The 16,338-nt window shown below is 44.1% G+C and overlaps 1 protein-coding gene across 2 annotated transcripts in view; it reads left to right on the top strand.

The window, feature by feature from the left end:
- Positions 1-472: 472 nt before the first annotated feature.
- rnf220b (ring finger protein 220b) overlaps positions 473-16,338 on the top strand; it is a 31,572-nt gene continuing 15,706 nt past the window's right edge. For both annotated transcript variants that reach the window (XM_035175969.2, XM_035175968.2), the window contains exons 1-2: positions 473-753; positions 1,986-2,597. In XM_035175969.2, the coding sequence (XP_035031860.1) occupies positions 2,006-2,597 (592 nt within the window). In that variant the 5' untranslated portion in view covers positions 473-753; positions 1,986-2,005. The remainder of the gene's footprint in view (positions 754-1,985; positions 2,598-16,338) is intronic.

Genomic DNA, 16,338 nt, shown 5'->3' with positions numbered 1-16,338 from the left:
AAAGTGATGATCTGAGTGTGTTAACCTGTACAACTAACGCACTGAATTCAGACTTTTCATACTGAAATGTCTTGATATCGAATCTGAATGTTCCTTCACTTGTCTGATGTGGTCTGCTCCCAATTCGCAGGTGCTTACAGGTGTACAACACTAATGACTGTAATAGAGAACAGAGTTTTACATTGTATTCTATATTCCCTGTTATCTCTATGAGGTCTATGGGCTGACACATGCCAGAAGGGTTTTCTTGGGTTTCTCCTGTGGCCAAACCGAACGCTGTTCTTTTTCTTTTGACTCAATTTCACTCTTTACCGAGGGGCAAGAAATTGAATGTGTCCATCGCAGGCAGAGCGTCTCGGGGAGAGGAGAGGAGGGGGGGAGAGAGGAGGAAGAGGCTATTGAGAAAGAGGGAGGGAGAGAGGGGGAGGAGGAGGAGGGGGAGAGGGGGTGTCGCAGGAGCGCATGAAGGAGAGGCAGACCGACCCGGAGCTACAGTCCACTCACATCCACAGCGACTACACCTCCTTCAACTAAACGCACCTCGCCACTAACACAACTCCGTAACAACATCTGTCGGAGGAGGACTGCCGGAGAAACATCTGGCCACAGCTGCACCGCGCGTTGTTTCCTCTCCTGTTCCTGCGCGTCCCGGAGAAAGTGCCGCGTCCCCGCAGAGACCAGAAGTTGGAGGAGAGAGTGAGAGAGTGAGAGAGAGTTGAGGAATAAACCTCTCTCTTCCTGTTCTTCATCACGGTGAGAGTCTGCACGATAACACGAGAGAACCACAGTTGCATCTGTTGTTGTTGGTGCACTTGGTTGTTTGGCGACCATGTGCTGTGCGCGGGGGTTTGAGACTTGGAACTTGTGCGCGCCGTCGCTGCAAAACTGTTGGACACCTCCAGACGCGCGCGTGAAGACTTTTGAGAAAATGTTTTTTTTTTGGTAACGCATGAAGATGTTAAATGTTGAAATTCCTGAACATGTGTGTGAAAAGTCCCAGTGTCTCTGTGTCGTCACTGAATCTTTAAGAATGGGATATTGTTTTTATTTGTTAAGAAAAGAAAGTCGACTAAACACGTGCGCAAACTTCATTCTCCTTCTGGATAATTTCGAAAACAGCTGTTTTGGTTCATAAACGTAAAAAAATAGATTGATATAGTTTTGGGTGTTTTTAAGTTAATTATAGGCCGTTTTTTCAGACATGTCAGTGTTTTTCTATTTGTTAAATTTATAATTGAAATAGTGAAAATTAGATGAAGCCGTTTTTTTATTGAAATGTGTCAGAGTCCTACTTGTAGCTTGTTGTTGTAAAGAAGCCACATTTCATTATTTTCGTTTTTATCCTGGGCTTTTTGTAAATCTTTTTTTTTTTCACATATTAGAACAAACACGTTAATTATATATTCAATATGTAAAATGACCTGGGAAGGATTTTATTTAATCAACGTGATTTACAATTCATTGATTTACTGAGATAATTATATACAATCTGATGATTAGTTAATTCTTCACAGAGAAAAAACAAGAGAAGTCTTTCCTTTTCCAAATTTATTGGATTTTCCCAAATCTAATTGTTTACACCACACCATCAAATTTATCTTTTTCAGGTTTCGTCGATCTGTGTTTTTTATTAGCAATTTATTCCATCGTAATTATTTGTTTACAGCCACAGCATACTAGGCCTCCTCCAACCCTTTTTAATACAATGAAATTAGCCCAAAACTATAATTGCAAATCCAGAGTTGCAAATGTGTTTCAGAAAAAACAGAGATTAAGATTTTTTATTTTCTTAAATAATAAGAAAATATACATTTTTGCTAATGTTTAACATATTTCCTTTTAAGAAAGCTCAACTGAATTATTACAAATCAGTAATGTCGAAAGGAAAATATTTATTTTTTGTTTAAACTAAATAAAGCCTAGTTTTGAGATGATTAGTATTTTCCTCTCACGTTTAGTTCAGACTCTCCTCTCTCTCTCCTCAGGACCACTAACAGGGAGGTGAATGGACCTTCACCGCCCCTTCAAGATGGACAGCCCCTCCTACCTACCAGCTCCACTGGCCTCCCCTGCCCTCATGGTCCTGGCCTCCACCGCCGAGGCCAGCCGAGACGCCTCGGTCCCCTGCCAGGCGCCCAGGCCCTTCGGCATCCCCGCTTCCATGGAGAAGGACCTCCACCTCCCCTTCCCTTCAGCCTCCTACACATTCACCTCCATGTACCAGCGCCAGGGCCCCATGTCAGGCACCTTCTCCACCCGAGACTTCCCGGCCTCCTTAATCCACCTGCACCCTCAGTTCACCCCACCAAACCTGGACTGCTCCACGCTCGGCATGCTCAACCACAGCGGAGTGGGCGCCTTCCGACCTTTCTCCTCCCCGCAAGAGGAGAGGGAGTGCGGGGTTTACCAGTCCGCCTTCACCCCGGCCAAGAGGCTGAAGAGCTGCTTCCCAGACGTGGAGGGGAAGGAGTTTGACTTTGGCTCTTTGGGCGGCTGCCTCAAAGCCGGGGAGGACTCGGGGAGGAAGCTGTTCTCCATGTCGGGCCTGCTGTCGGATGGAGAGGCCTCATCGAGCCCGGAGGAGCGCAAAGAGCACAGTGAGTACTCGAAACCACAGAAACCACACATGTGATCCATGTTCCTGTATGTAAACATGCACAGCTTCCCCTGCACACATGTAAAACTCACACAAAGTCACGTCTCACATCTTTTAAAGCTGGGAAATCTGCAGAGTTTAATTGAGCACATCAAGACCTCTCCCTCCCCCACACGGCAGCAGAGATTTACATATCCTCTGCAGCCGCGTCGACTAAAGGTGACAAATTGAAAGGAGCCTTTATGAGCAAAGATGTATCCGACAATATTTTCCCCTTTTGCACTCTGGTCTCCATCGACTAGCAGGGCAAAGTGTTTACAGAGGCCGGCTGTGACTGACTTTGACACAAGTAAATTGAATAGTGTCACTTATTCAGCTTAGTGATCATTAGCCACATATGACCATTAGGCCTTTTGGAAGTCAGACTTTTCTTGGCAGCTGAGCAACACAAATACATCGGAGCGTATGGAGGCTTGACATAGGAGGAGTAAGAGTTGGAACGAATGACACCCTGTCAGAGATAACGAGGTGGCAGAGATAGAGAGGAAGGGATGGAGGAGGATAGAGAAAAAGAGAGAGAGGGAGAGAGAGAGGGAGAGAGAGACGTGACGATGCGCCACAGACCGAGCATCCCAACGACAACCCTCAGCTCAATATGGCCGCCCACACCAGTCGTCTGATTTGTTGACAAATGAGTGGGAGAGGTGTCAGTCAGCGCGCTGTGGAGGAAGAGACGGTCCTCATTACTCCCGGGGATAATTGCCCGAAGACGCGAGGGCACAACACTCGCCGTAGAGGGAGAGGGGAGGGGAGGGAGAGAGCGAGCGAGAGGGAGCCGGAGTCAGGAAGGCAATGCTAGGCATGATGGGAAATCAAACCCCCTCAGTGGCGGTCGCCAAGGGGAGCGCCTGACAGATGAAAGGGACCAGACAAAGACAGAGAGAGAGAGAGCACCCAAAGGCTCGGCAGATCAGAGGGGGACACCATCGAAAATAATGACAATGCTAGCAGGAGAGGGGGCACAGAGGGGAGAAGGCAGAAGGGGGGAGACGCTGATGCACGCTCTCGTACATATCACCTAAAGGAAACTTTCATCCCACACATAAAGGGCGGAAGCAGGGACGAGTTGTCTTAAGAAAAGTTTGGATTGTGTGCCGTGTGTGTCTCTATGCATATATGTGCGTCTTTGTTGAAACTTGCTGATTTTGTCGCGGGTTGGGGGCTGAGTGACAGGGCCAGGGAGGCGGAGTGGCAGGAAGGAATCTCAATATGGAATTTTAATAAGGACGGGAAAGGAAGAGATGCCAGGCGGCGCTGGCGTGAGAGGTGTGTCTGTCTGACAATGTTTGCTCTGTGCACTCGTGCATGTGTGCACCCCTCACCTCCTGATTTTGGGAATCTCATTTGGGGAATGTTGACAAGGACAAAAGACGGAGTGGAACAGAACATGGGGATCACCCCCCCCCCTCCCCCGTCCAGAAAAAAGTGGGGGAAAAAATGGATTTGAGCACATTGGAAGCTGCTTTTCCAGCTTTATCCAATTAGATTGGAGCTCAGGCAAACTAAGAGCTTTAATGCAATTGAGCTCCCAGCACTTTTCTAAGTCTGACATACACTTGTTCCTCTTGACTGGGTAACAGACAGTCACTTCAGGACCAAAAGTCTTAAGTGTTAAGCTTGAAATCTTCTTGGGGTATGAGAGTGTCTGCTGCTCGCACACTGCTGCAGCGATGGCAATGCAAATTCTCACTGAATCACAAACTAGACCATAAAATCCTACTTTCATACTTTCTAAGTTATCTTCATTAGGGACTGTCTGCGTGGGTGTCCAGTGAGGGCCATGGTCTCCCCCCAACCCTGTCCACGTTCGGAATTAGGGATCACTTCTTGACATCACCCGGGACACTACACTGTTACGGTCTAATGCTGCTGAGTCTTACACTTTGTGGAGGTATTTTTGCATCAAGAGTGACATGATGGGGCTTTTCCCCTGATTTTATGGAGAAAACACATTGAGGTAACAATAATTCTCTTCAGTTCTGTGAGCTAACTAAGGACTTTTCTGTGTAGGAGTTGGCATACTTCTCTAGAGTTGACAAATTACTTAAGGATCTATAGGGATTTATCGATAGTGACATGCATTGTTACATCAAGAGTGTGTTATCGTCATTATTGTCACAGGTTGCCCAAAACGAACAGTAATTTATATCATATTCGCCACTTCTGAGCACCAATGACAAAGTGCTCTCGATCCTCTTTTAGCTTCTTGTAAATCGACACAACGAGCAGGTAGGGCGCCTCTTCCCATCATTACCAGTGGATGTCTCCTTATGTCCATTTAGCGTCTCTCCTCTGACAATATTTCCCTCCAAGACTCGCGTCTTGTTTTATCAGGGAAGGTCTGAGACGCACGGCGTGCTCTGACAGCTGTTCAAACAGCCATGCTCGCTTTCAAAGGGCAGATGTCTTCACTGGAGCGAGTCATGCTTATTTTCCTCGGGGAGATGCTTTCCGCCGCAGGCCTGAGCTCGAACTAAAATGGCCCTTTACCAGAAACACAAGTTGGGAAAGCGGAGGCGTGGAGTGGCGAAAAAACACACCTCGGCCAGACGCTGACAGTGTGTGTGTGTGTGTGTGTGTGTTTGTGTGTGTGTGTGTGTGTGTATCTTACTGAGGTGGCAGAGCTGAGAGCTGTGATAACTGGAGCCAGATGTTTGAGAGCCCCTGTGTTGTGATACTTGTAACATGTCGAGCTCCTGGATGTGGCTGTCAGGAAACTGAGAATCCTATTCTGCACAGTGGACAAAGAGAAACACGGAGGCCAATAAAACACACTCAACTGTTGTCCACCCGACAGGATAATGTGTTCACCGATTTATCTCCTCTTTCTTTCTTTTTCCTCATTCCAATGACACGTCTGTCCTGGAGCCTCTTTGACGATAACAATTTCAGAGTCTTGCGTTTCATGAATGTTTGTTGCTCACTATTCACTTACACACCTCTTGCGTGCTCGTACATGTGCTGTCACAATAATGGCTCTGATCAGTGAAACACTGAATTTATGGGAAAAGAAATTATCTCATGTTGCGAAATTTGATGCAACTTGGCTTGTTTTCTTATGGACATGTTCTTTTTAATATTAGTCATATTTCCAAACTTTGCTTTTCCAGACATCATCAACGGCACAATACGCTGTACATGCACAATTAATGTGATCACTGTCATTAGTGTAACGCCTGTGAGTCTGTCTACTTTAGTAAGGTGAGACTTACACTATTGAATCATCAGGTGTTAAACATGGAACAAACTCCTCGCCACAATAAAACCCGAGCGTCAGGCCTGTGAGTCAGATACAGACTCCTCTCGCTGGGACGAGAAGACACTGAGAGACTCACCACATCCTCACCTGAGTGAAAATAAATCCTGCGAGTTAATAGAGGGCAAACATTTAAGCATAACACACACTTATGGTTCTCCAGCAGCCACGCTCAGTGTGCAAGTGTTCGCCACGGTCGGTTATTCATGGGTTGTTAGCGGACTAGTGCAGCGGCCGGACAGAATCAATATTACATAGATTCATCTTAGATTTGGCACATGGATTATCTGTGCTGTGACGTTTGATGGGTTTGAGCTTGTTCCAGACGCGGCTTACATGCTTTGTGCGTGTTGTGTGTGTGTGTGTGTGTGTGTGTGTGTGTGTGTGTGTGTGTGTGTGTGTGTGTGTGTGTGTGCGTGTGCGTGCGTGCGTGCGTGTGTGTGTGTGCGTGCGTGTGTGTGTGTCTGATGGTGGGTGTGATTCTGCATGTACATGTTTAGACGGATATGGCTTTAATTTTTTCTTTATTACTGCTGTCAGGTGAAAAAGCCATACCTCCAAAGTGTCACGTTTTCAGGAATATAAAGTGGCAATCTCCAAGATTTTTAATTTCATAAGTCTGTTAAGTCGCTATCTATCACAAAGTGAGGTTACAGAATTTATGCTATAGCCTGCTGATAAAAGTATTGCAATATTTATACATTTGCAGTATTACGAAATCAGTGTCTGTGGTGACATTCCAATTTTGACTAATGCAAACCAAATATATCCCACTGTTGCAGTTTCAAATTAAAAGCATTGAACTAGCAAAACACAAGTTGACTTTTGTAATGAAGTTGTCAAAGGAAATGCGATGTATTTGCCAGTGAGCTTAACACTAACTGCTATTTATCAAAAATGCACTTTGAAATATTCAAAATGTAAAGGAAGAAGCTGTTAGGTGAAGAGTTGCAGGTCGGCTCAGCTCCTTTCTGCTGTGTGCAGACTCACATCATGTGTGGCGTAAAACCGGATCACAGTTGGTCACAGAAAGATGGAAAAGATCAATCTTCCCTGACTGCTTTATTAAAATTACGAAAAGGCTTCTATATTTCTGCGACCTGAAGTGATAAAATGCGTTTATTGTTACCAGCAGTAACTATTAATCAACCAGGGCTGAAATCTTGTTGGTTTTAACTTGACCTCTACAACAGTTAAAATTCTTTCTATTTGCTCGTTGTTTAGGCCAAATATTGCAGGATGAACCCACAGAGAAGTTTGTGATCAATCAGTCATCACATCATGGAAATTATCAAAATACTTCCTCAGATTTTTTTTAAACCAAAACATGTCTGTGCATATTTTCCATAATTTCTTTCATGCATATCATCACCTCACACACACACACACACACACACACACACACACTCACACGTGCAGACCTCTACCACACGCACACTCTCGCCGTGCGTGCTGATTAGATATAAGCGAGGGCGTCCGTGTTTTCTGTGAAGCAGTCGTTGACGGCTGCTCGTATCGAGTGGAGCCTCCCGCTGAAAGACACAGTGTTTACATCCCAGCGGCAGACCACAGGAGATCAATAAGCAGCCACTCGATGCTCATGCATACACATATAGTATCTGCTGTCCACTATTATTCCCAGGGTGAATGCTCCCTGTTGGGTGGACTCGCATGTGCCCTCTATACATCAAGCATCACACTCACCAAAGGCTTATGGCAAACCAGAAGTAAAACTGTGAAGAATAAAAAGATCTCAACAATTATACAAGGTTTTGGGTCATCTAAATACAGACTAAAAAGAAAAGTACACAAAAATCTGTTTCCAGTGGAGCGCAGTGTTGTTTCAAAGCCGCATCATCCCAAAATAAAGTGACATCTGCAGCCCCGCGCTCCGACTGACCACACTGGTTGTCTTGATTTCAAACATGCAGGGAGGAAGCATTACAATATTAATGGCGGCTGTGTTTGATGTCAGAGCACGCCGCGGTTGACAGTTCCCCCTCCTGTTGTGATGGTAGTTTGTTCTCCTAATGTTCTCCCAAGTAAAAGAAGCTTTCATCCTGGCAGGAGGGGAAACTTCTCTGCTTCTTGCCTCCCTCCCTGCATCCTACAAGGACCGGAGAGAGGGGGGGGCGTGAAGGGATTTTCCTCATGCATTTCGATGCTGATTGTCTGTGTGGTCTGGTATAGTGCTCATGCATATGTGAATGCATCAGGAGTGCAGCGTGTGTATCTGTTTATGTGTTACAGCTTCTGTGCAGGCATAGTCAAAAACTCTCCGGCTGTGGACCACACGGCATGTCGGAGACAGACAGGATTTCTATAAGTCTGGCACTAGGCTTTTACAGTAGCAGGGGGAAATATGTGTGTGTGTGTGTGTGTTTTTGCAGTGCCCATCAGCACCTGTTAGACGGTCAACAGAATGTTCAGCTGAAACATGAGTCATGGCACATATCGTATCTGCCTCCATCTCCTACTGTGTTCGGCCCACACGAACAGTGGCTGCTTCTGTGTAGTGAGGCTCAGGTACACAGAAAGACACGATGAAAGAAAGACAGAGAGAAGAGGAAAGAGAGAGAGAGAGAGAGAGAGAGAGAGAGAGAACAGGGGATAATAACGACAGGGCCCAGGGTCGTTAACACAACAGCCTTGTTTTAACAGAGGCCATCTCTCCTTCTTCCCCTCTCTCCATTTTCCCTCCTTCTCTCACATCTCTTCACTGCTCTGTGCACCTGATCGACCTGCATCACAGCTGCCTCTGATCTCACATCAAAGCCCTGGTGTGTGTGTGCGCGTGTTTGTGTGTGTGTGTGTGTGTGTTAGAAATGCTTGAGGTAAAGGTAGAGGGGGTATTTCTGAAGATTGAATCGCAAATGCGTAAGAATTGGCACACACACACATGCACTGACACACTCACACACACACGCAAGCAAGCAAGCATGCACAAACTCACATCCTCCGTCGTGTCCCCGGAGCCTAACAAATCAGTCAGGCAGATAGAGAGGGCGAAGAGGCCAAACGCTGAGGTTAAACACATGCTGCTGAGGAGCAGAGGAGACAGACAGCAAGACCACACCAATCCTGCAAGTGTGGATGGCAGCCGAACACACACACACACACACACACACACACACACACACACACACACACACACACACACACACACACACACACACACACACACACACACACACACACACACACACATATACATGTACATATATATATATAATATACAGTATATGCATGTGTGGGTTGTATATGCGTGTTTGCCGGGTGTCACACACAGACCTCATTACAGCATGTCACTTGTGCTTGTTGCAAGTCTCCCAGCTGTGGAGGAGCGTTACAAAAGCCAATACGTCAAAGGAATGCCAAGCGTGATCGCTTCCGCTCCCAAATACATGACGGCCCGACATCACTCAGCAGCTTTATACACAGGATTGTTAGCCATTATAGATGATGTGCAAATATGTTTGTGTATATATATATATATTTTACTTGTCTAATCTCTCTGAGGTTTCTACAGTTTTATTCCCTGTTGAAAGGGTTATTTTTTGGTAGTTTATTCTCACTCTTGTTGGGGTTAAGGGCAGAGGATGTCGCACCATATTGAGCCCAGTAGAGGTAAATTGTGATTTGTGAATATGGGCTTTACAAATAGACTTTGAATGATTGATTGATTTAATAGTTGAAAAGTAAGGCATCTTTTTAGAGCTCAACACTCACACCCAACAATTTATAGCTGGCGATAAAATATTATTTGTGATTCCGAAGAATTTCATTTTGCATTATCACTGACTGATGGAGAGTAGACAGTAGAAAACAGTGCACAGATGATTATTTTATCATTCTACTGTGGGAATATTCTAGTGCATTATATAGTGCATTAATTTCAAACATAGTGCACTACAGGCTGGGATGCATCTTTAGAAAGAAAGTTAATATTTGTCGACTTACACAATCATGTGCATGTGACAGTTCAAACACAGAGTACTTACACATGCATCCTAAAGACTCCCTGATTGATTTTGCCACATTCAGTGCTGCTGAGCTGTTCGCCAAACTCCCATCAGCGCCAGTGCACCTTTTGCCTCAAAGGTCAAAGTTTGTCAGGACTGACCTCTCACCCCGCTGTGTAGGGGTGTAAACACTCCCCCAATTCTCCTCGGAGAATAGCATCGGGTCCATGCTATAAATCACAGGCCTGATAATTGGTAGGAAAACAGCAGTCCAGCAGTATATAACCTTTTACGTGTCGTCTCAACTCTTTATTATGGTGCTAATGAGTGGCCGTGGATCAGGGTTAGAGCCGCACGCAAAGTGGAGAGAGGGTGAGGGGGTTAACCTTAGTAAAAATCTAGGCTACTGCCTCCTTGCACACTCACAGTGGTGGGCACACACATACATACATACATAAACACAGGAAGTCAGTGTGCACACACACACACACACACACAGAGGGCAGGCAGACTCTCACACAGGAAGACACTCACACCCAAAAGATATGCGCGTATGCAAACATTCCCTCACACACATGCATATGCAAACACGAAGGGAAACACACACACACACACACACACGCACGCACACAGTGGCTGGCAGGCTCAGCAGTGTCCATTACAGGCTTCCATTAGTATGGAGATTGTGCTAATTGTCCCCATAGACCACACAGGCAGAGCTCGGCAGGCCCACTGTGAGTCTGTGAGGCTGAGTATGAGCAGTGACTCTGCTTCACACATCCTATTGTCTCGGTCGTGACCCTATTAGTGCAATTACAAATCAATCACTGAATGATTATGGGATGCATGCTGTGGATTGTTTCAATGCAAATTACTCTATTATGGCACATAGAGTGGCGATGCTACTGTATCTGAGTTTCACATCGGAAAAGTTATACAGCAGCTTTATGTCATATTACACTGTAGAGGGCTCATGATAATAATCCAGCTCAAGGTAAAAGTTTGTCCAGTGAGATCAACCAACGAGTTTGCAGTACTAATCAGACCTGATACAACAGGTCTGATTCTTTTACATGAACATCTGCTTTGTATAGGGAACAGGTGTAAGTACAGAATCACCGTGGCTCAGTTCTTAAGCCTGTAACGGACAAAATAGATTAATATGACCATATAGTTTTTACATTGTGTCTGACATTGTCACATACCTTTGCTATAAAATTCTGGACTTGGAATAATTTTAATTTGTATTCAAATCCGGGTTTTAAATTAAACTTTAATTCTTTAGAATTTACATTCTGACAAAAAACATACTTTTGGAATCCACAAAAATATCATTAACTTAAACTCCCTCCAGGTTGAATCAAACCTGTTTCAACCATGTGTTTGTATGGTGTCATTTTAATACAGATTATTCTACTTCTTTTCATTTAAATTATAACCTTGGTTTTAAAGGAAACTTTGAAACTTTTGAATTTCTGCTCTGATAAAAAACATACTTTGGAAATAAAAATTTAATAACTGAATCTCCATGAGGATACATTTAACGTAACACCCCTCCATGTTGAGTCAGACCTGTTTAAAATGTGTTTAGCATCATTTTTATATTATCATGTGCCAGCAGTGTCTGTATTCTGTAACTCACCAATCATATATATAATAAAATGTTATTGGCTTTATTAGTTTCCACTTGAATCCCAGTTTGAAACAGCTGCTTGTATCTGAGTTCTGGATCCTCTGCTCTGGGTGGGCTGGTTTCGGGTCCTGCAGACTGGAGTGGGTCCAGTCTCATTAGCAGCAGCTCAAAGCTCCCAATCAGTCAAGTGGAGGAGATTGAACTGTGAGCGGCTCCTGTGTGACCCCACTGAGCCAGAACACAGGGGAGAAGATCTATACCCGCTGGCGCTGCCACAGGCCTCTTTGTTCTCCTGTGTTTGCTGACAGGGGGGGGATCGGAGGGGCGTATCGATGGGGATCACACTGTGCTGCGCTCACCAGGGCTACACGGAGGTGTGTGTAAATGATAGATACAAGAGCGCACACACATTTGTACACCCTCCCACCCTCTTTCTAATGAACAAACCATTACAATGTGTGCATTTTCACAGTCTTAGTTGCACTAACACACACACACACACACACACACACACACACACACACACACACACACACACACACACACACACACACACACACACACACACACACACACACACACACACACACAATGAATCTATCACTGAGAGTAAATTTACAGTGTGTTGTGGAAGGTCATCGCTCCACTCAGAGTGTTAGATTAAAGCTCAATATGTCTTTTTCTCAACAAGGCGCCGGGCTGAGGAGAGACGAGTGAGTGTGGTGCTGGGATACCAGACACAACATGCAGGGATTTATCCTCAGAAGAAAACAACAACTATAACAATCCTTATTTACTGCTGACATTTCTTTGCACTTTAATGCTTAAACCACAGCAGATTCCAACAGTCAACACAACACAATCACAAATCAGATTTATTAGGTTGAATTTCATCACATGCACAAGAATCCAATGCAACCGAACTGTATTTATATTTTCCAGTCACAGCACTTTCATACAGGGCTTCTCTACGCAGCACTATTTGCATCACACACCATTCATACACTGTTGGCACAGCGGGCGTCAGGAGCATTTTGGGAGTAATCCTGTATTGTAATGGATGGGAAAGTCCTGCCAGACAATGACAGAACTTTAACACTTTTAAAACCTGTGTATCTAAAACTGCTAGTGCTCTTGGAAAATGGCAACATTTTTAGAATGGCACAAAATGACACTCACTCACAAATATCAGTCTCTTAAATATGCCAGATTTTTTCATCAAGATCCATGAATTATTCTCTGAGAAACCCAACAAAATTTGGAAAAACACCCCAATCTGCAATGTTACAGAAAGTGAAAAACCAAATCCTCATCCGGATCTGCGCCAAAAAGTAATGGTTTCTTCTCTTACCAGTACCACATCTTTCAAACAAGTTTCACGGTAGTCCATCTAGTATTTTTTTTTTGTTTACAAAGGGGCGGGGGTGAAAACATAATCTCCTTGGCAGAAGTATATCAGTAAAAACAATTTCCTAGATTTTCAGAAGTCTTCACCTTTAAAAGAATTAAGTAACCCTCCAAGATCCTGATAATCTCTTCCCTTTGTTGGTTAGTGGAGATAAGCTGCTCAATCGTCTTTCTATCTTTCCACTATTTGAAGATCATCTGCCGTAATTGTTTCCTCATCCAGGCAGACACAATAACATCCTTTTCGGAAGTGTGACTAACCCAAACACAGGTGCATCACACAGCGCCAGGTGCTTGTGCTCGCCTCGTACCAGCAGCAGTCAGCCGCTGGGTTTGTGACAGTATCAGATGTTATCTGCAGGAGAGGTGTGAGGAGATCTGGCTTATCTGTGATAATGCCCGCTGATGAGGCTGAAAGGAGGGATGCTGTCTGAAAGTCTCAACAGGTTCTGACTGGAGGCCTCGAGGGGCTTCACACACCCACATTAAATCCCAGGGCTGCTCCCTAATGGCTGAGGTCCCCACTGCTCACCTGCACCGCACTAATTGTATGTGGGACAGGTGTGTGAGGGGAAAGCAAGGGTGTGGGTTTTCCTTGGTAGAGCACGGCATAGTGTGTGTGTGTGTGTGTGTGTGTGTGTGTGTGTGTGTGTGTGTGTGTGTGTGTGTGTGTGAGAGAGCTGGGTGAAATTACCACCTGAAATGGAAAACCTATTTGTATTATGTTAAATGTTAGATTTGTATGTAATAACTTTAAGACAGCAGCTGAACTTTTCTGGCATTTTCATTGCGGTGCTGTGTTTTTCTCATTCTTTTTTGTTCCTAGCCAGACATTGGCAACCGCTGATATAGAAATCATAGTAAAATGCAGATTATATTGTTTATCTGTAAGAATCAACCCAGCAAAAGTTTCTTTCTTAATTCCTCTTGTTTGTATAGAATATGTCGCTGGGTTGCTGCATCAGATAGATTTCAGCTATTTTCAAGTGATGTATCTGTAAGTTTTGTGCATCATAAATCATTATTTTATGACTTTCTCTCAGACAGATGTCAGGAAATGTGCATCAAACGTGTGTGAAGCCCTTTTGATCTGCGGAATCGAATGCCTGAAAATCTTTCTTTTTAAACGCTTCTTGTGGATTTTTCCCTGTTCTTCTTTCTTTCTTTCTTTCTCTCTCTCTGGGTGTTTCCATATTTGTTACGATTTCTGTTAGTACATCGTAGGTGGCAGGTATGCACCTCGTTGGCAGAAAAGCATCATTGCTCTGTAGTTTTTTGTATCCACGTGCATGTAAATACTTTCAATTGATTCCATACATCTCAGCGTCTTTGTGTTTCCAATTGTGGTTTCTTGTTTACGCCTGCCAGTAGCATTTCTTTTATTAGACCTGAGACATACTTTCGCAACATGGTGTGCAGTAACTTCTACACCCAGTCAGGCACCGTGGTGTTTACTTTCCATTATGTTAAATACAACAACAGTAAAGTAAATTCATTCAAAATGAATCATAAACTTTTCATCTCTTCCACTTTGATGTACTTAAACTTGATTTCATATTTTTATCTTTAACAGGTCAAGCATTGTTTGACTTGCTTTATCTAATGGCACGTCACTCCAGTTACAGGCAGGAACGGAACAGTCGAATAGTTACGGCATCACACTTGAACCAGTCCACTTCATGCAAACTGCACCTTGTGAATTGTACTCAAGGTGCCCTTACAGTACACTGTAATCCAACATACTGGACTTTGTGAACTTGGATCCAGTCCCGTGTGCCTGATTTATGGATGAAAAAGCCCCCTCCTCATACGCATCAAGTCTCGATCACATGTAGTCATATAGTTTTTGTTAGATGCTGTAACTGTGCTAATAACTGTACCCTAAACCTCTCACCACCATCTGGGAACCTCATCTAGATTTTCACAATGCGGCTCATGCACCTGATAGCTGCAGCCAGAACACGAGTGTTGTATTGTCTGCTGGTAGATGTGTTCACTCACTTTGCTCCAATTGAGTTCAGCTTTTTTCAAAATTGCCAAAACTGTGGTGTGATGTGTTATTTGGGAACGTTAGACGCGGCTTTGGCGCATGTGTCACTGAAAGTGTCAGAGTTGGCACCACAGTCACCTGCTGGATGCTACGAGTTTCAGGCTGTTCTCTGGTGCTTTTCATTTACAAAGTATGTTGGGAAGTATGATAATAAAAACCTTTACCGATATACCAGCACAGAGTGTTCCTGACACTTGGAGTCGACTGCTCGAGGATGTAGAAGGAACTTGCTTCTGGCTCTGTGGTTGTTGTTGAGTCGTGGCGTAATTAAACTGTTTAGAAAAAGTTGATGCAAGCAACGGAGCGATCCTCTCATTTTCTCCTTATTAAGCACTAATTGAGAGCGAGAGCGAGGGGGGAGAAGAAAACGAGAAGTGAAGAGGAGACGATGGGATAATAAGAGAGAGAGAGAGACACAGAGAGAGAGAGAGACACACAGAGAGAGAGAGAGACACACAGAGAGAGAGAGAGAGAGAGAGAGAGACACAGAGAGAGAGAGAGAGAGAGAGAGAGAGAGAGACACACAGAGAGTTAGAGAGAGTATTAATGTCTATTAACCAGTGGTCCAGGTAATAGTGATCTGTATTTTTGGAGCCAATCTAATTACTCTCTAATGAGAGATTGTGATCTATTAGTCTCTTGATGTCTCTCTCACTCTCTCTCTCTTTCACACACACACTTTTGTACTTCTATCTTAGTGAGGACACTCATTGGTATAATGCATTCCCTAGCCCCCCCTTACCCTAACCCTAACCACCCAAACTAAATGCCTAACCCTAACCCTTAACTTAACCTAAACCTAATTCTAACCCTAAAACCTAGTCTTAAACCCCCCAACAGTCCATCAAAGGGGTGTCACAAAGTGAGGACCGGCCATAAGGTCCTCACTTCCCCAAAATGTCCTCACTCCATAGGTTGTAGACTCAAACTGGTCCTCACAAAGATAGCTGTACAAAAGCACACACACACGCACAGCGTTCATGACACCAATAATATATACTGGAGATGTGAACTTAAACCCTAATACACACACACACAAGAAAAGAAAAGAAAAGAAAAGAAAAGAAAAGAAAAGAAAAGAAAAGAAAAGAAAGAATCTAAATAAATTGCAGCAATCTCACCAGTATGTAAAATATGAATAACTAGGAGCAGGTCTGTGTGTTTTCCTGAGTTACTCACTAACATGACGTTTTATTGCTTCATTGCTGTTGCTTTATACTTTTTAGTAAAAAAAAAGCCCAAGTGCGGTAGATTAAATCCTTACAAGACTCCTTAAAATCTCACATTCTCCATGTCCCTCTTGGTGAAAATGTACTTAAGTTGACCTTACCCCACGAACAGGAAATGATTACCTGACGTTTGCTGAGGCAGGTT

Source organism: Hippoglossus stenolepis, chromosome 14, assembly GCF_022539355.2.
Source record: "Hippoglossus stenolepis isolate QCI-W04-F060 chromosome 14, HSTE1.2, whole genome shotgun sequence".
NCBI classification, from domain to species: Eukaryota; Metazoa; Chordata; class Actinopteri; order Pleuronectiformes; family Pleuronectidae; genus Hippoglossus; species Hippoglossus stenolepis.
This window is presented reverse-complemented; position numbering and strand designations above follow the sequence as displayed.